The sequence below is a fragment of the Solanum lycopersicum genome, chromosome 9 (assembly GCF_036512215.1).
Source record: "Solanum lycopersicum chromosome 9, SLM_r2.1".
NCBI classification, from domain to species: Eukaryota; Viridiplantae; Streptophyta; class Magnoliopsida; order Solanales; family Solanaceae; genus Solanum; species Solanum lycopersicum.
Window position 1 is genome coordinate 68,293,220 of NC_090808.1, and position 25,366 is coordinate 68,318,585.

General features: G+C 35.1%; 3 protein-coding genes across 6 annotated transcripts; 2 read left to right on the forward strand and 1 right to left on the reverse strand.

Annotated features, from left to right (window-relative positions):
- The first annotated feature begins 952 nt into the window (after positions 1–952).
- On the forward strand, positions 953–7,840 carry LOC101258005 (uncharacterized). Of its 2 annotated transcripts, XM_026033001.2 has the most exons (3): positions 959–3,616; positions 6,456–6,520; positions 7,298–7,840. In XM_026033001.2, the coding sequence occupies exons 1-3, from the start codon at positions 2,000–2,002 to the stop codon at positions 7,299–7,301; spliced, it is 1,686 nt and encodes a 561-aa protein (XP_025888786.1). In that variant the 5' UTR covers positions 959–1,999; the 3' UTR covers positions 7,302–7,840. The 2 variants fall into 2 exon arrangements, with proteins under 2 accessions (XP_004247835.1, XP_025888786.1); XM_004247787.5 differs by lacking the exon at positions 6,456–6,520 and having other exon boundaries at positions 953–3,616.
- Positions 7,841–8,421: 581 nt separating this feature from the next.
- Positions 8,422–15,263, forward strand: LOC101257707 (uncharacterized). 2 transcript variants are annotated; one of them, XM_004247786.5, is made up of 10 exons: positions 8,422–8,545; positions 9,977–10,085; positions 10,200–10,299; positions 10,668–10,811; positions 11,182–11,240; positions 12,460–12,527; positions 12,613–12,664; positions 13,802–13,963; positions 14,052–14,651; positions 14,864–15,263. In XM_004247786.5, exons 1-10 carry the CDS (start codon positions 8,538–8,540, stop codon positions 15,077–15,079), a joined length of 1,518 nt encoding a protein of 505 aa, XP_004247834.1. In that variant the 5' UTR covers positions 8,422–8,537; the 3' UTR covers positions 15,080–15,263. The 2 variants fall into 2 exon arrangements, with proteins under 2 accessions (XP_004247834.1, XP_010326815.1); XM_010328513.4 differs by having other exon boundaries at positions 10,203–10,299.
- Positions 15,199–23,690, reverse strand: LOC101257407 (uncharacterized). Of its 2 annotated transcripts, none has more exons than XM_004247785.5 (13): positions 23,261–23,690; positions 22,900–23,049; positions 22,553–22,723; positions 21,549–21,692; positions 20,399–20,504; positions 20,043–20,191; positions 19,831–19,956; positions 19,169–19,312; positions 18,864–18,951; positions 17,991–18,364; positions 16,942–17,262; positions 16,044–16,265; positions 15,199–15,562 (listed from the first exon to the last, which is right to left on the reverse strand). In XM_004247785.5, the coding sequence occupies exons 1-13, from the start codon at positions 23,477–23,479 to the stop codon at positions 15,419–15,421; spliced, it is 2,358 nt and encodes a 785-aa protein (XP_004247833.1). In that variant the 5' UTR covers positions 23,480–23,690; the 3' UTR covers positions 15,199–15,418. The 2 variants fall into 2 exon arrangements, with proteins under 2 accessions (XP_004247833.1, XP_025888785.1); XM_026033000.2 differs by having other exon boundaries at positions 23,257–23,571.
- Positions 23,691–25,366: the final 1,676 nt, after the last annotated feature.

Here is a 25,366-nt window from a genome sequence, read left to right on the forward strand (position 1 = left end):
CTTAGTAGAATATTTATTTTATATATAAATATAAGGAGTAAAAAGATCATATTATAATTCTAATGGCCAAAAATAGCAATTTTTTTATTTATTGATTTAATTTATTTTTGTTAAATTAATTTAAATTCCCAACAAGAATCTGAATCATCTGCAAGACTATTAGACCTATCCTACTCCTATTCCACTCTTCTTGAGCCCTCATCCAAGCATGTGGCAACTCTTACCTCATTCAAAAATATAATATCATATAATATTTTTATCATAATTTTTGTGATATATTTTTAAAATTTTTTATCTCAGATTAAGAAAATTTGTTTATATTTAAAATAAATTTAATTTTTAGGAATTTACACATTCTTAATAAGATTATTACTAACCAGAGGCATTCAAAAGTTCATCTAAATTCCTTAATAATATCTTTTTAATATAACACATATTTTATTCATGTCTTTATATTGCTTAACATTCTATTTTTTTAGTAAGAATTTCGATCTAGTTATAATTTAAAGAGTCACAAAAATATTTAAGGTTTGCTTTTATGTTTTTTTTAATATCTAATTAAATAACGCTATATAAGTAACTTTAATAAGTTAAAAAAGGTGCATAGAAGAAGGAAAAACTTCAATTTTGTATTCTCTTTTTTGGATAGTTTGGACTTTGATTTATTTGAAGTAGATGTTCTATCGAAAAATAACATCATTATCTTTAAAATAAAGTCTACGTACGTATACTTTATCATTCTCACAACATATTTGTAGGATTATATCGAAATGTTTGAATAATTTTGACTTAGTTGCATTAAAGTTGATGATGCATTATTGAAAATAACTTCACTATCTCTAGAATAAGATCTACCTACATTTTTTCATTATCATAAATACGTTCATAAAATGATACTGAATATGTTATCGTCGATATTTAAATAAAAATATCATTTAATAATAAAAATTTTGAATTAGGAAAGCATAGTTCCCTCTTTTCAGTCTCACATGCAACACTTACCCTTTTTGAGACTCCTCACCCCCTACACAAAAATGGTTACCTTCAATAACCTTTTTTTGATTTCTTGTTACTCCAAAATTTCCCTATTTTTCACAAATTTTATTTCATTCTAGAGGTAATAACAGGGGGAATTTTTATTTTTTATTTTTTTATTTATTTATTTTTGCCATTTTTCTCATTTTTTTTTGGTTCTCTAAAGATAGTGTGGTTTTATTCCTTTTTTACATGAAACAATTTGTGTCCCCCCTTTGCTTGACTAGTGGGGTTTCAATACTTTTAAATATTTTTTGTGTATTTTTCTTCATTTTTGATTCTTGACTCAGTTTTGGGTTTTGCTTTATCAAGATTCTACCAAAAATTACTCATAATTTCTTTATAAAATTCTTGATAAAGAATAAAAAGGGGGAAAAAAAGTGTTCCCTTTTTGTTTCAAGATTCTTGCACCACCCCACATGCATGTTTTTGGGGTTTGTCTGATCTGGATCAGATCACCAAGATCTCTCATTTTTATTTATTTGTAAAGAAAGGGGGGGTTATTTGGTGGGTTCAGGAGCTAAGGGGTGTGTGTGCCTTTTGGTTAACCAATTTTGGGTCTTTTCTGTGCTTGTTTGTGAACAATAAGGTGTGATTTCTTGACTTTTACTCTTTGGGTCCCTCTTAAAGATTCTATACTCCTGTTGTTTGTGGTAAAAATCTGTTCTTTTCTGAGTTTTGTATTGTTTCTTGGTTTTAAATAGTGTAACTTGAACTGGGTTGGAATGGTTTTGGGAAAAGACTTTATGTAAAGGGTGTTGGGAGAAATTGGTACATGTTGTTGTTTAAGTGGAAAAAAATTGAGTCTTTTAGGGGATTCTGTTTAGTGGTTTGATTTTGGGTGGAGGGTTGTTGGTTTACTAATTTTGCTTGTTGATTGCTTCCTGGTTTTTGATGATTGAGTTGGATTTGGCAGTGTAATTATAGAGTAGGGTGTGGCCTTTGAATACTCTACTTCTGAAGTATGGCTGGTATTGATGTTTCGAAATATGCACATAGCCCTGTGCATAAAGGTATAGTCTTGAAAGATTATGCTTCTTTGAGGAAGATAATTGCTGCGTTGCCTCGGCTTTGTGATCCTGCTGAGATTCATACTGAAGCAGTATCGCTGGCCGAGGAAGCTAAGGCTGATGCTATTTCTGCAGTGATTGATCGAAGGGATGTCCCTAACCGGGATAGCCCTCTTCATTTGGCTGTTAAACTCGGTGATGAGACTGCAACCGAGATGCTTATGCTTGCTGGTGCTGATTGGAGCTTGCAGAATGAACATGGATGGAGTGCCTTGCAGGAGGCAATATGTAATAGAGAAGAAAGGATTGCGAAGATCATAGTTAGGCACTACCAGCCTTTGGCTTGGGCAAAATGGTGTAGAAGGTTGCCTCGGTTAATTGGGACGATGAAGAGGATGAGGGATTTTTATATGGAAATAACATTTCACTTTGAGAGTTCTGTTATACCTTTCATTTCTAGGATTGCCCCTTCAGATACTTATAAGATTTGGAAGAGAGGTGCAAATTTAAGGGCTGATATGACACTGGCTGGCTTTGATGGCTTCCGAATTCAGCGATCAGATCAGAGCATTCTTTTCCTCGGTGATGGTTCTGAGGATGGTAAAGTTGCTCCTGGATCACTTTGCATGATCTCACATAAAGAGAAGGAAATTATGAATGCTTTAGACGGTGCTGGTGCTCCAGCGACTGACGCAGAAGTTCAGCAAGAAGTTTCTGCTATGTCTCAAACTAACATATTCAGGCCTGGGATTGATGTCACCGAGGCAGTTCTGTTGCCACAAACGACATGGAGGCGTCAGGAGAAAACAGAGATGGTAGGTTCTTGGAAAGCTAAAGTATATGATATGCATAATGTTGTTGTGAGCATAAAATCAAGGAGGGTTCCTGGAGCTATGACGGATGATGAATTTTTCAATTCTTGCAATGAAAATGAAGCAGAGAATGAAGAGTTCGATGATATCCTGACAGAGGAAGAAAGAAGGCAGCTTGAGGTTGCTCTCAAGTCAGACTCTTCTGATTTAAGCAACGAGAATGGAGATGGGATCATTCCACATCGCCATAGTTGTTATGAACAAAGAGATATTCCCATTGAGGAGTTAAATGGTTGCAGAAATGATGATAATAAGCAGGAAAAGAAGAGGTGGTTTAACAGCTGGAGGAAACGGGATATTAAGCCAGAAGGGGAGAAACGAGTTGTTCCACCAAGAAGTTCCATATGTGTCGAGGAGAAGGTTGGCAATTATCTTGAGGGTTCTTCACCTTTGAATGAAACTAGGCCAGGGAGGCATTCTGTGGATGTAAGGGTGACGAGGGACGAGCTTAGACAAGGAAGAGATGCGAAGGCTTCTACATCTAGCAATGCTGAAAATGGAAATCGCCGCAAAGATGGAAGCCGAGAAAATGAGTATAAGAAAGGACTGAGGCCTGTTCTTTGGCTTTCTCCAGATTTCCCGTTGAGAACCGAAGAGCTCCTTCCTTTGCTTGACATTTTAGCTAACAAAGTTAAAGCTATCCGGCGGTTGAGGGAAATGCTCACAACAAAACTTCCAAAAGGAACCTTCCCAGTTAAGGTATGCATCATGTACTTGTGGTTAAAATTTAACTCCTAGTCCAACACTCATGTGATTTTGAATTATTGTTAAGTTTGAACAGTGATATGTTTGTATTATAGTCCTATCTGATACTTATACATCCTCCATGAGCAAGAAACAAAAGAGTTTTAAAAACATTAAATAGTAATTTTTGGTTTTCTCTGTGTTTCACTTTGTATTTTGATCAAGCTCTTGAACTAGAAGTTGCTAATTGTAATCATATATTTTTTTAAGTAGTAAACTGTCGATGTCCTTTTGTAGGATTCGATTTTACAGGTTGTTGAGAATATAGGTCATTGAACTAAGGGAATATTTGAAAATCTTAATTTTGGGAAGAAAATGTTATAGTACACATTAATCTCCACTGCTGGTGGAAGGGAATGTTAAAGGAAGGTTGTATTAGGATAGTTGTAGACAGCATATTTTTAGGAAGGTAACAGTAAGGTGGAGACAACCAGGTGGCTCCAAGGATCTCTAAACTGATTGGAAAGAGATACTTTCTTCTTTTGTCTAATATCTAATATTTGCGACAATCAGCGCGTTGTAGTTATTGAAGGGGTGAATGGTGTTTTACTGTGGTCGTGTTGGAACTTAGCCATCCAATCTTTGAGAAATATTATATATAAATGTAACAGGAAACTGTATATAAAAGTTCGCAGTTGCGAAGAAAAAGCATCTTTCCATCATAGAGGAAATAGTTCACACAGTTATAATGATTAAGGTTTGGTTTAACTAAATGTTGTCCATAGAATAACTTTAGACATGATGACTTTTAACCCTTCCGAAACTCCCTCTTTCATTTGGCTTAGTTGACTTGGCTCTGAGATAAAGACTAGAGGTGATATTCTGGTGTGCTATAAAAAATATGGGTCACATTAGGCACAAAGTTGATTTTTCAGGATTTGAGATTGTACGATGATAATTGATAAATAACTTCAACTTATTTCCGCAATATTTAGTTGGGCCTTTACAAGGACGGAAGAGACGATGTTGGGTGTAGAATATTCCTCCAGTAGCACTTATGTGAATAGTATGGAGGGAGCATATAATAGTTTTGAAGGGGAGAGCATGTCTTTATACATATGGGACAGCTATTTTTACGTCCTTTTGGTGCACCGCTAGGTTCTTTTTTATATAAATGGTTGGATGTATGATGTGTCTATCATAGAGTATCATATCTATCTGTAGAGAAGTTGTAACTTTATTGGAATAAGAATTCACAGGATGAGGCCTTTTCATAAAAAAAAAAAAGGAGGATGAGGCTTTCTCAAGAAAAGCAAAGACCCTTTCGAAAAAGAATTCACATGGATGAGGTTATAAGGTACAAGGTTCGTTAGTACCTAGGGACCCCTTATATTGCAAAATGGACCATAGCCACAATGATGTAACTTGAACCCCTGATACTCATCTGGTATGCTTAAACAGAGTCTAGTGAAGTGCAACTATGGGATGTAGTCGGATTATTCCTAGCCTTTACTTTTAATGGAACAGAGATAGTACATAACCAATGTTTCGAAAACCATACCCTGTTGTGAAACCTAATATAAGAAGAGGAAAGTGTTGTAAGGGATGGGGGCTGCAGTGAAGGCAAATGAGGACAGCCCTTAAATTCCTGATATGCAGTTTAGGATCCAATGGCGCATCTGTTCCACTTGTCCTTGTGCTAAGTTTCAACAGTCCCAATTAGTCATCAGTCCATGTTAGTTGATCTGTAAATACAGCAGCCCGCATTTTTCAGAAGCTGATTGATCAACTCCCTTCAGTCAACCTGTCAGATCAGCACCCCATATGTTTTTCTCTTTGGTCTACATCAGATAACCTCTCGAGTTAGCAGTCTATATGGGAGGTTGCAAGTACCTGGTGGAATAGTTGAGGTGTTCACAAGCTGGCACAGGCACCACTGTCCCCCCCAAAAAAGTTTGTGGTCTATCTGTCCTATCTAGTTAATAGTCCATATTAGCTGAAATTTCTAGTTAGTGTACTGTCCAACCAGTAGGTCCAGTATTTTACATCTTAGAGTGTGGTGATCAATGCCATATCTTAAACATGTCAATGCCCAATCAGCATCATGTCATCACTAAATAATCACTTAGTCAACGCCATATGCTGACAATATTTTGGACCGCTGGCAATGTATTTGTTTTGGTCAACACCCTAAATCAAACTGACATCATACATCTTGCGCAAGTTGAGTGTTGTCTCATGGATTGAACATAGTGCAATGTCCTAGTCATTCTCAGGGGGTGACACTATTCAATGACTGTCCCAACTTGATTTTCCAATTGTGTTGTAACTCGAGGTGTTTTTCCACTTTGATTTGGAGGAGGCATGTTGAAAGTCCAATGACTTATTAACCATATGTGTTGAATATTTTTGATGATTATGTCATTTATGAAAATGAAACAATATTTATGAATAGTGTGTAAAATATTCTTAATGTTATCTCATAGCAATTAGGAATATTCTAACTTCGAAATTTCAAGGAGCTCTCTTTTTTTTTTGTAATTAAAAAACCGTTTTTTCCCTCTTCATTTCTCTTTTCATGGGCGCCGTCTTTGATATTAGTGTCATGCTCAAGAATCCGTAGTTTTCATCAGCTTTCTGCATTTTCAGCCTCTGAAATTAACTGTATTTGAATCCTGCATCTTTTGGTGCCACCGACCAGCACTTGACATGTACAAATTATTAATGAAGCTGAACAATAACACAAGTGCAATTGAATGTAAGATAGGCATAATTTCTGTTGATGTTTTTCGTGGTCAAGCTGTATGAAGCTACTTTTTGGTGAGACTTGTACCTAGACGGTTGTATATTGCAGATGCTCTTAGCTATAATGAGGGAACAAAGCAGTTTCTGTCCTAAGGCAAGCTCCTGCATCTCTAGGTATGGTGTAGTTTCTCTAATTGCCCTGGTGTATCACGCCACTAGATACTTAATGTGCAGTAAAAGAGTCAGTCGTAGCTTTGCACAGGTAAGTTGCAATGGTATTTGGATCAAAAGAGTACAGAATCAAAGAGGAGTTAAGCTCAAAAGGGAGTAAGGTTGGCCTAATTCCCTATGGAATGATAGTTGAACTTCCAGCTGAACATCATTCCTGGGAAATGAATATACTAGGAAGATTTCTGTAACAATTTCCCCATAAATTGCAATTCTGGAAACTCTTTTTTTTTTATATTATTGGTCAGTATTATAGAAACGTTTTCACCATGGTATTCTTTAGATCAGCTATTGCCTATTTGTGATATATAACTTTTGATGGGTGTTGACTGAAATTTTCAACGCTTTGCCATAGGAATTTTTGACTTCGCATACTAGATACCTCAATTTTGTACCTTCAGTCTCATCCATCTAATGCTTGACATCCCTTTCCACCTGCCATGTGTTTGACATGAATTGTCAACTCGATATACATTACGCTAATTATTAAAGGTCTTAGATATAAACATGTCTGAGGGTCTTCCAAAACAGCCTCCCTACCTTCCAAGGTAGGGGGTAAGCTTTGCATACGCTCTACCATCCCAGACCCCACTTGTGGGATTAGACCGGGTATGTTGTTGTTGTCGTCTTAGATATACACATGCACAAGGAACATGCAATCTATGATACTAATTACCTATACGTCAAGTTCTACTCGACTAACAATACATTTCTGTGTTTCAGGTAGCAATTCCGGTTGTTCCAACGATAAGAGTATTGGTGACATTCACTAAGTTTGAAGAATTGCAGCCACTAGATGAGTTTGCAACTCCTCCTTCGAGCCCTACTGCTTCAGGCAGGGAGAGTCCCTCAGGGGCACAGCCTTCAAGTTCATCATGGTTTCAATGGATAAAAGCTCCATATCAACGCCCTGTTTCTTCTACAGGCAGTCCAAGTAACAGGATCGAAAACGTTCAAGATCCCTTTGTAGTCCCTCAAGACTACACATGGATATCAGCAGAAGCAAAGAGAAAGAAAATGCAGGAAAAGGAAAAGGCAAAGAAAGGAAAGAGTAGAAAACAGTAGCTGGAATCACTTCGTTCACACGACAACCTATTACATTCATCATTGACTGATCTTGTTTTAGTATTTTTCGAGATCTTAGTAAATTATTGTGGGTGGTATAAAAGTTGAAAAAATCGCGATTCTTCCAAATTCTTGTGATCAATGTGTGGAACAAATGTTATTGTTTCAGGTGAATGTTCCCACAGTTTGCATGATTTATAATTCTGTTCCCTGTTGGCTTTGACATAGCAATACATACTGAATTTTTGACAGAGATCAGCTTCAGTCTTGCATGTCTGAATTTGATGATGAAGCTCTTAAAACATTGAATACTCTGTAATTGAAACTTAAATCTTTGTAATTCTAGCCACTTCAAATCAACAAGTTCAGACATAGGCGTATGTAGTTTATCTTGTTAAAGCCTAACTTTAGACGATTTAGAAGTGTAGTTTGTCTTGCTTAAAGCCTAATTTTACACGATTCAGAAGTAAGCGAACTTTCAACATTTAAACTTAATCTCAAACATTTTATCTGAAGTTAAGATACACACGCATTTGTAGTTTGTCTTGCTTAAAGCCTAATTTTACACGATTCAGAAGTAAGCGAACTTTCAACATTTAGACATATACGACTTAGTTTCAAGCATTTCTGCATGAAACTCATGCATATATGATTGAACTTGATTCACACAAATATTCAAAACCTACTTCTTCATAGCAATGAACACACAAAAAAAAATCAAAAATTAAAATGTGGCTTTACTTTAAATAGTTCTATGTAAAAAAATAGGCTATTTGTGCAAATAAGTACAATAAAATTAGGCCCAAAATTAAAAACTTCCCAACTCTTTAACTCTCCAAAACGAGAGTTATAAGGGAATTGCTTCTTTGGTTCTTCTCCACGTAGCAACATAGCAAGCATGAACAGGTATCGAATGTTCTTTGATCTATTTTTTTAAAAAAAATTAAAAAATTTGAAATTACTACTTTAATTTTTCAGTTAGTTGAAAATTAGTAATATGAATTTGAAGTTACCAGGTGAATTTTTTAATATTTTTTTTTTCCTGAAATTTATGACTGTCAGAATGTCAAAATGAGTATGTATGCGATTTTGTGTTATTGATTTTATGTAATTCTGTGTGTGTTTTATGAAGTTAATTTTTTTTAAAAAAAATATTTCTTTGTTAAGGTTTTTGTGTATAATTGTAAGGTATTTCCAAGTATCAGTTTTTTGGCAGTGCTTTGGATTGGGAAAGTTTAATTTCAAGTTATTGAGTATGCATTTTTGTGATTTTGTGGATTTTCAAAAAAAAATTAAGTGTGTGTGGTATGAAACAAAATGTGTTAATCATGTAAAGTGATTTTGTTGTGTTTGGTTTCCTTGAAATTTTGGAAAATGGTTTCAATCAAAATGGTAAAAATGACTTTTTTTTGGCTTATCAAATGTTTTATGGTTTTTGACTGGTGATGAAAATTATTTTTCTTAATAGATGTGTTGAATCTTAGTAGTGTCTAAGAATATAAGCAAATTTTATAGAGTCTGATGATTTATCTAGTATAAATTGATAATAATGTCTACTGTCGATTGGAGCAAGATTTGTTGACACTTATCAGTAATTTTGGTGAATTAGAAATTGAAGCTTCATAGTGCTCGAATGGACAAAAGGAACTAAGGTTTTTAAGAGCATAGTGATAACTAAATGTAGAGTAAATTTGATATTGGGAGGGAAGAAAATGTGAACTGCATGATGTCTGTGTTAAGTTAATAGATGTGTGCTTATTTATCTGAAAGGTATCTTTGGTCTTTCTGGTTTGGAGTTCTGTACTTAGATGCAGAGCTACAAAATGGAATTCCTGAGATGATTTTTTGGCTAGTTATTTTCTTGCCCCACCCTGAAGATATTAGCAGCGAAGAATTTCCACTTTATCCCTTTGTAACTCGAACTCCTGACCTACCAGGGATGTACCACTGGAGCAGCCCTCTAGTGTCCGAGAGTCAGAGTCAGACAATACAATTGACCGAATGCATTTGTCTTTCTTATGATTATGGCTGCATAACTACCTAGAAAATTGTGTAGATCTATCGGAAGAAAAACTTCATGTAGGAATAGGCAGATAGATTGCTTGGATATCCTAGTAACGTTGTTTGTTTTACCAACAAACTTTTGGTTCCTTTTGATGGAAATAGCCTGCCTGTGGACATTAGATAAACAGGAGATTGAGGATATACTCATCAAGAGAGCAGTGATGTTTGTATTAGTGTGTAGATTAACTCCAGTCTCATTTAAAATTGTGGTTGTGCATGTGGAAATTGTAACAGATACCAGATAATAATGTATCTAATATATTCTTGTATTAGGCTTTCTGTTAGCAGAAGAATTGTGACGAATATTCATGGATTTAGATCTGTACAGAGGACTTTATGCAGTGATACAGGTGTTAAAAATCCCAATTTGGTCAGTGAAAAGGTATTATTCTTGTACTATCAATTTGAACGTTTGTACATTCTGATCTCTTCTCTTTTTGATTTTTTGTATCAATTCCAGTCTTCACTTTTCTCTGCCTCTCTTTTAACTGCATAGAAGCCTTTGGAAAAGCCTGGATTAACAGATGACATACCACAATATGATATTGCTATTGTTGGAGGTGGTATGGTTGGGATGGCTCTAGCGTGCTCCTTAGGTAAATATGTTTTGTTTAACCTTCTTAAATTTGAATTTTGATGCTTGAACAGTGTTTAAGATGTCCTCTAAATTACTAGTTGAAACTAAGATGGTTTAGAATATTTTTTTGTTAGAAATTTCAGTCATCTGCTCGATTTGCACTTGGTACTCTATTTTTCCTTGAAAAGCTTACCTGCAACGATAATCTGCCTTTTGGAAAATAGTTGAATACTAGTTTATAAGAGCTTATCACCCCTCTTGATACAGCAGTCCAGAAGGGGTAAAAGATGGACACTATTGTATGTGCATCATTTGAATATATACTTACCAAATTAAACTCGTCAACAACATGACAACTCTTCTTCTAACTTGTTGACTATTATGCAGCAACTATGCCATTGACAAAGCAACTAACTGTTGCCATCATTGACAGTAATCCTGCTTTGATAAATAACTTTCACATCAAGAAAGAGGACCCCCCAGATCCAAGGGTCAGTACAGTCACACCTGCCACCATTTCTTTCTTCAAAGGTATCCTCAAACTTATCATTCTATTTTCTGATATTTCTGTAGAGTTTTCTGTCTTACTGATAATGGTTTGATCTGTGTTCCCTGCCATTTCTTAACTGGTTGCATCTAAATAGAAGTTTCTTTTTTCCTATGCTGAAAATGTATGATAAAATCATTGTATGGGTAAAGCCATTGAAAAGCAGTCAGAAAAAGATGAAAGACCTGTTGAAAGTTTATTACTTTTTGAATCAAAAGGACATTATATGACGTATTCTGTACGTGTACCAGTACTTGTTACGTTCTGCTTGAACATGTTTGATTTGCTGAAAACATCATCACCTGTTAATGGAAAGCATGTGAGATTATCATGAGAAAAACATTTGGTTTACAGATATGGGTGCATGGGAATTTGTTCAGCAGAGCCGTCATGCCTACTTCGATAAAATGCAGGTAATTTTGCTACTAACATTTTCATTGTTGTAAGTTTTCTTATGGAGTAATTTAAGCCCATCCTCTATTGAGAATATAATTACTATAAATGCCAATATTTGGGGACTTTGTTAAAAAAAAATTAGTTTAATGGGATATGCCCAGTTTAACTCTCTATAGTCATTGTCTTTATCATGTGCGTCTAGAAAAGGTTTAATTCATTGCAAACTCTAACTATAGTTATTCCATATTATGTGTTCCTATTCTTCTTTTTGGGGTACAGTAATTTATGTCCAAGGATGCTTGTATATCAGAAATTTATGAAAGCACAAGGAGAATGTCTTTGCCATACTTGAAACGTGCTTTTAGACATCTTACCTTTTGCCAAATAAATTTCAATCAATGTGAACCGAGTAGCAAATTCTTCAATGTGCACAAGCTTCAGTGACTGCTTTCTCAAATTATGGCAAGTCAAGATTTTTAGTATTTATGTTTACTGTTCAGTAGTGATATATATCCTTTAGCAATGTAGAAGAAAGGAACTCCTTCCTGGCGAGGAAGAGAGTTTGATCATGAAGGAGACATAGTTCTGTGCAATGGGACTTAGCCTTTAGACATCTTGTTTTTTTAAGTTAACAGTTTCAAGAAAAACATGGGACTGAAGGGTCTCTAAAAGGATTTATCAGTGACCAAGAGTAGTATACCTATTCTCCAGCCCCTCTCCAATAAAAATTAGGGGAAAGTGGAGTATGGATCTGTGTTCCAAATATATGTCAAGGAAATGGTTGTCTTTGTTTGTTTCAGAATTTCAGTATCTGTGTCTCTACTCATCCTTGTCATGTTAATGGCAGCAGATGGTAACACCAATAGCTTCTAACTAAGAGAGACTTAAAAGGTAACTGGCAAAGCACATCTTAGCTAAACCTGTTAAACTTGCAATGCTTGACTTCTCAGCTGCCTATGCACTTCCAACCATCAAGATATCCTAGTTTTCAGAAATAGAAGATTGGAAAAACATTGTTGCCAACAATTTCTTCTTCTCATATATTTATCAAGAAAATATCAGGAAAGCTGTTTCTTGTGATAATTGTCACTTGTCTTTGATAGGACTATACATTCTTGTAATTGCTAAGTTACCTTGATACAAATTGCATCATGACATCCAAATGACCTCATTTTTATGGGATCCAATCGTGGAAAAATTTCACTTTTGACCCATTAGCAATTTATTTCTTTATAGGTTTGGGATTATACTGGTCTGGGATATACAAGGTACAATGCAAGAGATGTTGATGCAGATGTTCTCGGGTAAGAATTCCTTTTATTGAGGTAACAACTTGCTTTCATAGTCATGATGTTCTCTCACCAGATGATGCTTGATTTTTGTCTTTAGGTGCGTGGTGGAGAATAAGGTGCTACACAAATCCCTGCTATCATGCATACAGGTATTTGAGCATATGACCGACTTTAATTATGCAGTTAAAAGCATGTTGACTCCCTAGTTATGGAGAATATAAAGTTACCCAACCTCAAAAAAAAAACAATCTACTTGTAAGCAGTTTGCTACAATATCTTGCAGTACATATAGGCTTAGCAACAAAAATAGAACACTAGGAAAGAAAAAGATCCAGAGGTGATACCAAGTAGCTGGGACTAAGACTGAGGAAGCTTACATTAGGTCTAATGTTCGCTAGTCATCCTTCTAATCTTGATAGAGACTTATCTGTCGGTAATTACTTATTTTAAAAAAGGAGATTTGTATGTCAGTCGAAACTATAGAGAACTTTTAGTGTGAGAGAACCTAATCTTTTGAAGAATTGAAATGACATGCCCTCAAATAGAGTAAAATGGACAGTGAGGATTTATATAACCAACTCAACTAGCTTGGGATTGAAGCATAGCTGGCGTTGTTGTTGTTGTTAAGAAGCTTGCTACAAATCTATTTCAAGGATCGGGCTCCCTATCTTTGTATTCCATGCTTCCTTGCTTCTTGTGGAGAGCCATGTTCTTGCTTATGCTCTTTATCTCAGTATACAGAATTTAACCCATTTGGGTGAACAGTAATTACTTCATATTTGGGTGAACAGTAATTACTTCATCAGTCATAAAACTAAAATGAAGCGAACTGTTTCAAGGACGTGTTAGTGGTGATGATGTTTCAGTGTCTGATCAACACCTTTTGCTTTTAGATGTAATTTTCTATTGTAACCTTGTTTAGAGAAAGCTGTACAATCAATGAAGGACGTGCTAGTGGTGATGATGTTTCAGTGTCTGATCAACACCTTTTGCTTTACATGTAATTTTCTATTGTAACCTTGTTTAGAGAAAGCTGTACAATCAATGAAAAGAGCGGACAAAACGATTACTGAGGGTGAGCAGTCAAATGTTCTTAAGATCATAAAACTTTTTGTTTCTAGTTCTACTGAGTAATTGATTGGCGTAACAGGGAAAGCTAAATCTTTTTGTTTCTAGTTTTGATTTGTGCTTATTAGTATTCAATTGGAACTCCTGAAATTCCTCATTTTGATTTATGTCAATGATTGCCTGGTGATATGTTTGACTGGAGGTGATAATTTGGACAGAATACAGATTTTCAAAAGACAATACACTCATCCAGGTTAAGTTCAATAACCTTTCCTGCAATGTCATCAGTGACGAGCTCCAGTGGCACATCATCATCTGCTAGTGGAAGTTCAGCAAAGTTGGAACTGGATAATGGAAACAGCATGTATGCGAAGTTAGTGGTAAACTCAACTTGTTTCATGTTTCACCAAATGTGAATGTTCTGAAGGATTCTTGAATACAAATGATGAGTTAGATAACATGTAACAGGTTGGAGCTGATGGGTCAAAATCAAGTGTTAGGGAGCTGGCAAGAATACAAACAACTGGATGGAAGTACTCACAAAGCGCAATCATCTGTACAGTAGAACATGCAGTAGAGAACTTCTGTGCTTGGCAAAGATTTCTTCCTAATGGACCAATTGCACTTCTGCCCATTGGTGAAAAATTCAGCAATATTGTCTGGTCAATGGACCCCAAGGAAGCTGTTGACCGGAGTTCAATGTCGGAGGACGACTTTGTACAAGCAGTGAACCACGCACTGGACGATGGATATGGTCCTCAACCACGGTCGAAATCATTTGAGGGTGGAAATGTATTTTCTTGGCTCAAAGCTGACAGCACATCATCAACACATGAGGGCTTTGAAGTTCCACCAAAAGTTACGAAGCTAGCCTCTCATAGAATGGCCTTCCCTTTATCTTTAATGCATGCTAATAGCTATGCATCAAAACGTTTAGTCCTCATTGGTGATGCAGCACACACAGTTCATCCGCTGGCTGGCCAAGGAGTTAATATGGGATTTGCAGATGCACTGTGTCTTTCTAAAGTTATTGCTGAAGGCGTTGCAGTCGGATCTGACATTGGGGAGGTATGTTCCTAATCCTTTGTTTCCCTGTAGATATAGACAGAAAAATGGCAAAGACATGAAGCTTCTCTATTCTGGTATAATCTAGAATCAATGTCTTACATTGATGGTTATTATTGCCATTGGGCTTACAATTTTTGGGTATCCTTTACGACACTGCTTGCTCGTTTTACCTCTCAGTTACAGGATATAATGGTAAATCTTATTCTGTGCAGATAACTCTTTTACAGAGATATGAATCAGAGAGGAAAGCTGCAAACATTACAATGATGGCAATCCTAGATGGTTTTCAGAAGGCATATTCTATCGACTTCATGCCAATAAATGTACTCAGGGCTCTTGCATTCAATGGGGCACAATACATTTCTCCACTTAAAAGGAAGATCATTTCATATGCCTCTGGCAACCAGATGCTTCCTCTTTTCACATGATGTAAAACTGTTGGATTTTCCCAATGATACTCTTGGTAGAAATGTCTTAGAACTTCTGTTCATCGATATGAATAAATAATTTTCTTGCAATATGTGGATCCAGAGAAGTAGAACAAATGTAAGGGAATTGCTGTTAGTATCATATTTCTTTTTGATATATGGAAGTTTACATTTGTTCTGATAAGAGTACAGAAACTATACTGGTCAGTATTAATTGGTAAAACCTCATATGAGGATACAATAAATATACTTTTTCTATTTCTACACACTCCTCAAGTTTGTGAAAATGATATATGCACAATTCAAGAAGAGGAAACTGTAAGATTAGAAGGATTGGAATTACAACAGTGCATCTCGAATCAAGCGTGCCATCACACGAGAAGTAAGTCGACTAAGAATCTCAGGAAGAACCTTAGCGGAGAGGCCTGGAAGCACTGGAAGAAGCTCCTGGATCACTCTAGGGACACTTGCTCCATCCAAACCCTGCGGATGAAACTTAGTTATAATGTGTTTGAATAGCAAAATGAAAATGCACTTTAGTTTACTTGAGCTATTTTCGGGCAAATTACTCAGAATCTAAGTCCCCTTTGTGTTTCGAATTCAGACATTTAAAAGAGTATATTTTACAAAATCATGCAAGTGTTTTAAGATATAGATTATTACTCCTATGTACTTTTCTTTAACCTGTTTGTGAAATACTGTGACAGCCTACAGTTATTTTTACCGATAATGTGTCCATGAGATGTTGACTCTAGCACACACTCAGAGGAGTAACAACACAACCTAGAAACGAGACATTGGTAATACGATTTGATGTTTAACTAAGCGTACTAGCGCAAGAGCAATTTCAATTTCTTTGCGAGCAGAGGCAACAGAGGAGCAACCACTTCTCTTTTGCTGTGTGCAAAGTGAAGTACTTTAATCTCCTCTGAGATAAACTTGCCATAATATAAAATTGGGATACCTGGTTAGATGCAGTCCCAGCAGCTAAGAATTGGATGATTTTTTGAACATTGTTCAATATGATTTTGTCCTCCTCGGTCACATATGGTACAAGTGCAGCCGGTCTAATAGGTACAAAAGCAGCAGGAACCATACTGAATACTGGAATTGCATTTCCAATTCCAAGGTATGCCATTATTTGAACCAACTGCTCCCTTGTTAATGCATCAATGCCCTTCACTATCTGCTTGCATTAAGAAGAGAATTATGTTATTGAAATGCCACATGTATGGTCCAGTAAGTATGACAAATGGATAAAGCACATACTTAAAATCTTGTGATAGCTGAGGTTTCTAATAGTGGTTCCATATTGTGTGTGTGAGAAGAGAGAATGAGATCAAATGTTCTATGAAAAGCAGACTAGCAATATATTTAGTTTACAATGGCTCAGGCATAAAGGACAAGAAAGCAAGTACATCTACCAGACATTACAAGAAGGCAATGATCATTTGAAGTCCATTTGCAAAGCACAAACTTCGACAATCACGATCTATACTTATCTAACCAGAAGATGTTCTGACTCAACTGAAAGTAAAAAAATTTCCACATACTGTTCAATACTAGTGTGTTTTTACTGTTCAGTACTTTTTCCTAAAAAATGTTCACGGGACTCACTTTATGCAAAACAGTGTCAAAATCCTAAAAGAAAATTTTATCTCTAGTTGTGGATTCACTATAAATTAAATACTACGACAAAACTTTGACCATTGCCCTAAAAGCAGTGCACCCATGCATAGTCAAACTAGGACACTAGAAATGGGTTAGGAGTATGATATAATATGAATAAAGTATAAAACTAGAAAGAACAGCATGTGTCAAGGATAATATAATAGTGACTGTTCCCAAATCTGTACACATACCTCATCCAAAAGGAATTCACGGAAAAAATTCCCTTTATCAGAGAGCAGAAATGCTAATGCTGCTCTGGTTTGAATTGGCTGCTCTGTTTGGTAAGCACTTGAGGGAAAAGGAATTATGCTATTTGTTTGGCTCTGCAGAATGCCAAGCTCTGCCATTCTCCCATTCAAACTCTCCCCACCTCCACTCTTAGCTGCAGTTATAAAATTCTCAAATGCTTGCATAACATCTATGAATCTTTCAGCATCAAAAACACCAGATTTCCCATATATTGTGTAACGTAAAGCACTCCGTAACCGCGGAGATTCATCTGTCAGCAGTCTCTGAGAAAAGAAAACGCACATAGTGTAAACAATGAGAATTTAAATTATCTAAAAGTGACACCTGAAGGACAACAATGGACAAACTAAGTTTTGCAGAACAAAATCAATGAACAAAATCCCCTCTGAAGTTAAAGCTTTCAGATGAGTCACAGGAATGTCATTTATCACAAGTGGTGCAGTAGATAGACCACAGAGTTCCATGCTACTACACCATGAGAACAAAAAAAGGAAACTATCATGAGAAGTTTTGATTTTGGTCCCATGTATAACTTTATGCCATATATTAATAATGGGTAAATTTTTTCTGATCAATGAAACTAACCAATTCTTATTATGGACCAAAGAGGATCATGCCGAATTAATATAAAACCAAAGGAGTAAAATATTGGGAAGTGTGTCCTATTCATGTTGGTACCAGAGACTTAAACAAGCTCTACAATTCAAATTTGAACTATTTTGCATTAAGTAGGAAATGTATAAATTGGTTAAAGACATGTCTCAATGGTGTTCGACAGCCTCCCAAGTAAGACTCAAATGCACAACCATATATAGTCTCCCAGGTTAGTAGATTGTAAGTGTGAAACAACGCTATCTGCTATTGTTATCACATAGATCATCAAAGTACCCTCACAGAGACGGCAATTGTTGTTTCACGCAATTATAGCAATTCGGATCCATGTAAATGTAGATATAGAGAACAAATGAACTGTGGTACCGTATGACTGTACCTGTGCTATATATGGGTAAGCTTCATCCACTATGGCAAAATCAGAGTTCCCCACCAGTGCAATCCCCTCCAGCACGCCTATTGCTCGAATTATTAAAGCAAAATAGGGTGGTATTCTAAATGGATAATCAAATGTTATTTGTGCCAAATCTGATGCCAGCTCCTGAAAGTTAAGATTTTTTGCTCCCCCACCTTCAAGTGCCTGGTCAAAAACCTTGGCAAGTACAGGCAAAATGGGTTGCAAATTGACCCCATCGGGAATGAAACCTAATTTCACAAAGTCCTTGACTATGGCACCATAATCTCGATGAATAAGGTGAGCTATGGCTTCGATCATACCATATTTCTGATCATCTGTTAATTTTGTAACCAAGCCTGTCAAAGCAAAATAAGACGAGTCAACTTACAGCAAGGAAAGAGTAACAAACTGATCAATTACAAAAGAAAATACTCCCTCTGTCCGGAATTGCTTGTCATGGTTTCTATTTTTAGAGTCAAACTATAAAAACTTTGACTAACATTTCAAGATGTAATTTTCATCATATTAATATGCAAAAAATTGCAATTTATAGTTCTTTTCATATAGCTTTAGAATATCTATTTTTTTTTGTTCAGAATATCGAATTAATATGATCTAATTTAACTTTGAAAATTAGTTAAATTGACTTTCGAAAAACGCAACATGACAAACAATTCCGGACGGAGGGAGTAGGAAATAAGCACCTTAAAGGCCAAATCAAATTATGTTCAAAGTAAACTGAAGGTAGTTTGTCGATATAGTTCTTCATCAGAAACAATTCTCTCCATAGAGTTACTTTCATGAACTATTCCACAAATTATTAGGAAAAGAGGAAACCAAATGAAAGCTTCTTACCAAAGTCAAGTACAGCTAGCTTTCCATCTGGCGTACGTATTAAGTTCCCTGGATGTGGATCCGCATGGAAGAAACCAGTGTCAAGCAACTGTATACCAAAAAGACAAAATATAAGATGGAGAACAAATTTTAATTGTCAGGAGGATATCCATAGCAAAAATACCACATAGATTAATGTGGAGTTAAAGAATAAGGCAGTATAAAACAAAAAATAAAGAAAACGAGATCTTAATAATGTTAACAAGATAAGAGTCTAAAAGCTTAATTAATATACATCAAAATTGTGAAGAGTTTAAGCATAGCACCTGCTTAAGGTAGCATATGACTCCAACATTTACCAAATCACCTACATCACTTGCGGTGCTTTGTGATAGCTTCTCTCCATCAATCCATCCTGTTGTAAGAACCTTCCTTGAAGTATACTTGCTATATGTCTTAGGGACAACAACCTGAAAAAGGTTTGCCAAGACAGATCACAATACTGTTAGAGACGACAAGCATCATACTTTCTGGTTTAAGAAATCTGTACTTTTAATACATCTATAAGAATATAGGCATATATGTACTCTTCTGTGAGTAAGTTCACAGACTTCTCCTTATCCTCTTTTCCTAAATAGGTAATAAATTGCACATTGCTTTTTCCTTTTTGGAATCAAACAATTTCATTAATAACTAAGGTAGAGAATTACATATCTAGATTAGCCTATCGCAGCCAGCTTTTAAGAAAATAAACTTGCAGCAACAAAATCTCTATGTCCTTGTCTAAATTGGAGCACACCCCCTAGGGAGGGTTTCTCCTATTTTAAAACAAGGCGCTGCTGGTTACAGACAAAATTCCTTTTTCTTATAACATGGAGAGGTTGGAAGTTGGGGGAAAAAGGGGGGAGTGCACTTTCTTGCTTTATTTAGTTCTAATCATTTCCGGGTTTTAGAAGAGGTGAGAGGTAGACGTCAGAATCGCTGATACCTGAGGAAGGTCTTTTTTCATCATCTCAGCAAAAACTGTTCCATTTTCTCCTTCATTCACATAGTCAAGTTCTTCGAAGAACCGGGCAGCCCATTCATCAACCAATCCAACCACATCAATGGAAATCTTAAAGGCAGAAGCAACATGCATTATTTTTTCCAGACTAACAGAGATTGGAAAATAATGTGGAAATATAACTGAGCAATCAATACCTGCGGAAACTTGCGAAGAACTAGCCCCAAGTTCCGTATGATGAATAGATCAACTGTCACTGTCTCAAGGACAAAGGGCCTCTGTACTTTAACAGCAACCAAGTCTCCATTCTCCTTCAGTCGGCCCTTATAAACCTGCCCAAGGGATGCTGCCAATGCCATGATGAAGAAAAAGGTTCTTTAGAAATTAGCTAAAAAAAATTATATTTTACAGAAGAAAAATGTGCAAAAAGAAGCACTCTAATAAGTTAACCCAACAAAAAGAGAATGGTTAAGGAAATACATAGTGAAAGTGAAGAAATAACTCACAGCATATCATTCAAAAAGAGATTTCTAGAGATGGTAAGAAAGATTACCAGCAGCAATTGGGGACGGAGAAAGCTCAGAATAGATGTTAGACCACGGTTCTCCCAATTCCTCCTCTATAAGGGCCATAGCAACATCATCTGGAAATGATGGAACCTGAAGCAATCATGAAATTCTAAAAGTTCAGAAAGCAACAGTAAGGAGTTTTTTTTCGATTACACAACTATACCATTGTCAATCTTAGCCCCTTCCCCAAAAGAAAATTACTTGGGCACAACTAGTCACAAGGTCTCTAGTGCAGGCTGTACACAAGAATAATCATGGTAAATCCATCATTCTGTTTATATTGATTAGTGCAACATGTTTCCAATAGTAAGGATTGTAGTCTGTTTAGATTAATTAGTGTAACATGTTGCCAACAGTAAAGATTGTAGATAGCTTACACAATATTCCAGCTTTCACCCTTTCATATTATGTCTAATTTCGCATGCAGCTCTTAACCCCATGACGTGCACCTAGTTCCTAATGTTTCTACTGTTCTGACATAGCAAGGATGTTCTAAATGTATTCCATTCCATATAGCAAAAAGAGCCTCATCTCTTCAAAAGGGCTCTAAGAGTTCTCACGATCGTAGAATGAACCTGTCAATGCCTCAGATGCTTTATGATATGAACATTACTAGGTAAAGAGATTCACCGATTCTTCTCACATGAAAGCAATGTCTTAATTTTACAGAAACAATTTATTATTAAAATGGTTTCAGAAGCAGGCTTTTCCATTGTCATTATGTGACAAGGATAGACATTATATTTCATCCAGAAAATCAGAAAGACTTCCCACCAAATAACAACTGCCATTGTTATGGTTTATTCCAGATAATAGCGAAAAGGGTTAGCCGAAGAAAGACGTTTTAACAAAGTAGTTCGTCAATCTCCAATACAGTACACTACAAAGATTGTCAGTCTCCAATCAAAGGACAATCACATAGAAAGGTAGATGGCATTAGAATGAATTGGAGCTCATCGAGACAATTATTTGATTATGGAAAAGCAACAAGAGAATTTTTCGGAATCCACTATTCAGGTATCAATGTAATTAAACTAAAACAAATAGTATGGTTTAAGTTTGTAGATATAATAGTTTCCTGAAAATAAAAGTTAAACTTCAAGATATAAGTCATGCTGCTGACTCTAATCTGACCTTATCACAAAGCTTCTGCAGCTCAACCATCGCAGCAGGTGATAGTATATCTGGCCGGATGCTTAAAGCTTGCCCTAGCTTTATGTATGCTGGACCCAGTGATGTTACAATCTCCCTCAACTCAATTGCTCGAGCAACCTCATTCTAATGATGGAAAAGATCAATAGTTATGGGTTGAAGAAATAATTAAAGACGTGTAGTATATGCGTATATCTTAATAAATGCATGCATCAAAGCCCTATCTCAATGTTCACCACACAACTGTTCCAACCCATAGAATTTTCTTTGATGACATAAAGATGACCTATTTCCAAATAGAATTTCATGAAATTAACTAGTTCTACAAAAAGTTACAGGGTTACAACACATCTTGGTTCCTGGTTTTCTTATATTTGTGTGAGGTGGGGGTGGCTGGGTTACTCAAGCAGACCAAACAAAACGAAAAATAGTTACTGCTTAGTAACTATTTCAAAGGGATAGACTTTGGCACTATTGGTTTTAAGAATTCATCAATTAGTGTTTTACATCCTGGCATTGTGACATGTTAAAATTCTGAATTACTATATTTAATAGTTTAACTTTAACCTCAAAATTCATTTTGAATTACATTTACTCTGTCACTTCTTTGTGTCCTATTACTCTTCCATCTTGATTGAATGTCATGCCTCACAAATCCATTGACTCAGTATCAACTTATCCTTGTTCTTGTTAGGTACCATAGTGAAATTTTACTGTAAGGTATCAAATGAATGAAGCTCTGTAGAGAAGAGATCAATAAAGAAGCTTAAAATGCTTGAATTTGAAATGAAGAAAATGGTAATTAGTTCGAAATAATAGCTCCTTATTTCAATCAGGAAAACTACAGAAAGGCAAAAAAGTCCATCTTACGGGACTGCAAACCACACAGAACCCACAAGCATAGGATTTCAAAAGTTAATCGTACGTAGCTCTACATGCAATTCACTAACTTCAGCAAAAGCGGATAAGCATCCAGTGCAGCTTACCTCTTTAACCTTTTTATTTATCAAGTCCCAGGCAAGACGTGAAAGAAAACCTCCAGCAACAGATGTTAGCTGGACTATACGGGTTGCAACAGCACGCGGTCGTTTACCCCAATATGCAGAAATGCTAGCAGGATCATAAACTAAGGGCAAGAACTCACTGCTCTCATCAACCTGAATAATTCAAAGACACAAAACATTAAAATATGTATCCTTTGCCAAAGGACAGCTATTCCCATGACAACCAAAAGCTAAAGATATTTAGATACAACAGATTATCCATCTATACTTTTCCAAACCAAAAGCTCAAGTTCTTGATATACTTTGATAAGGAAGTCAACCAAACGAACCTCTACTAGACGAAGCTTAATGTTATCATCAGCAAACAATGAATCCCTCAGGTTTTGACCTCGAAGCCCCCTCATGAGTATAGCTAAGTCTTCATTTTCTTCCATTTGCGCCCTCACTCTCTTGATCTCTTGTGATACATCCTGTATTCTCTACAAACCCACAAATACAAAAAATTCAATCAGCCATCATCCAAACATCAATATACTAATCACACCAAAAAATAAACCAATTTGCAGCTTATTTTCCCTTTAACCAATAAAAATTCAGAAACTTTTCTAAAAATCATTCCTTTTTTTCAAACAGCAGCACAAATTAGTAACACAATTCAAAATTTTCAAAAATTGAACTAGCATAACCTACTGTAGAAGAACCATTGACTGGTTTAGGAATGCCGGTTGCCTTTGACTCCGACGGCTTAGGTTCAGTAGCAATTGCTCTAACGATTCCGTTTTTCCTCCGAATCCTCAATTTCTTCAACGATGATGATGAAGACGAAGAAGACAGACCACGATACGGCAATGAAGAGCGACACAGAGGATCAATTCCACAGTAAACCAACTGTGCAGCTGCTGCATCCATTATAGCGAAATCAAAGCTTCAAAAAATAACTATATATACAAAATTGTATGTATGTATAGGTTTTTGAGTGAAGCTTTTGAGTTCCAGTGAAGAGTGAAGAAGAAGATGAAGATTGTAAGGAGTAATTATGGAAATTGAAAAGATACGTGGAACAATGTGGAACAAGTAAAATTTATTGGACTTGAGGGACTATATTGCAATTTTATTTGGCGGGATCTATACACAATTATGTACCGTTCATTATTTTGGTGAATTTGCTTTTTGGTCCTTTTTTTATATTTTGGTTGTTATTTTGGTTTATCTAAATTTTCTTTTAGTTTTTTTGCGGTATTCTTTATTGTGGACAATAATTTACTGTATTTCATATTTTATTTTATTTTTGGTTTCTCACCCCAACTTGTATTATAGAGCTATGATTAAATTTGGATGTGCATAGTATGATTTTTTTGATTAAATTTAAATTTCGTATATTAAGACTCATTTGAATGGAGCTTCGATTAAATTTAAATCATGTTTTATAAAATTTATTTAATTAAAATTTCAATTAAATTTAGATCGCGCATTATAATATCAGTCGGTGAGTACTAAAAGTCAAAATGTATAATTAAGAGTGAATTATTCACCACAATATGTCATATTGATAAAGACTAATATATTGTAGATGTAATGTATTGAAATATTATGGATCCTAACAAAACATTTCTAATAGAAACCATTCATATATAATCAAACCAACTAAAGAATTGAGATGTTATTATTTTATATAAAAAATTTATACTATTATTTATTACATATTTAAATATCTTTATAAGATAGAAATAAAGTTTATATATTTATTAATTTTTTTAATCGTATTTATAAATTACATTAAATGATTATCTCCATCGTAGTGATTCTATCAATTATGTACATATATAGGATGTTTGATACAATATTATTGCCTTCTCTAAGAGCCAATTATGACATTTGCTATATCAATAATCTCATTTTTTTTCCAGATATTTATCATAAAAATAGATTAATCACTTAAAATATATCATATTTTTTAATTTCACGCATTAACCTCAATAAATCATAAACCTTCAAATTAATTTCAATTGTATGAAAATGTAACACCATGATTAAAATACACCTTGCACCATGGCTCTATGTGATAGTAAATTTATCTTCCTTTTTCTCAAGTAAAATGTACTTATTGCACATTTTGTAAACATTTTTCTTCTTTAAATATCTTTTTTTAGTCTTGAGTAAGCACACTTTTGCACATATATTGTTTTAATTTATTGTTTTATCAAATAATTAACTAACGAGATAAATGATATGAAACAAAAAGTTATAGGAGAATGATCCTCCCATTTTATATGTGTAATTAATAAATCTATTTACAATTTAGATATGTGTCAGAATAGATGTCTTAATAAAATTATCGATTAGCAAAATCTTACAAGTTTGTTTTTGGTTTCAATGATATGAAAAATTAGTAGTCGAGTTCGAACCAGTAAATCTTCTTTTCAATCAAGCTTAAACCTATCTTCCCCCATTCTATATAAAGAAAGAAACTATGAGTCTTGCTAGTTCGAAAATGTCTTCTAAGAAAGTCTTCAGATTAGCTCACATAGTAATCCCATTTCGGAAGAAGCCATAAATGCTTCTATCTTTACAAATTTTACGAAAAAAGAATAGACGCTTGACTCTCACATAATTTAAATATGTAATTGAGCAGAAAAAATTATAATATTTTATGTCTCGTTCGATTAAAAAAATAAGTAACATTTTTATTTTAATGTTTTATTAATGCCTATTATTAAGCTACTCTCACGCATTCTTTATAATCTAAGTCAAGCCGCATTAAATAGAAAAAAATTTAGGGTTAACATTTTTTTTCCT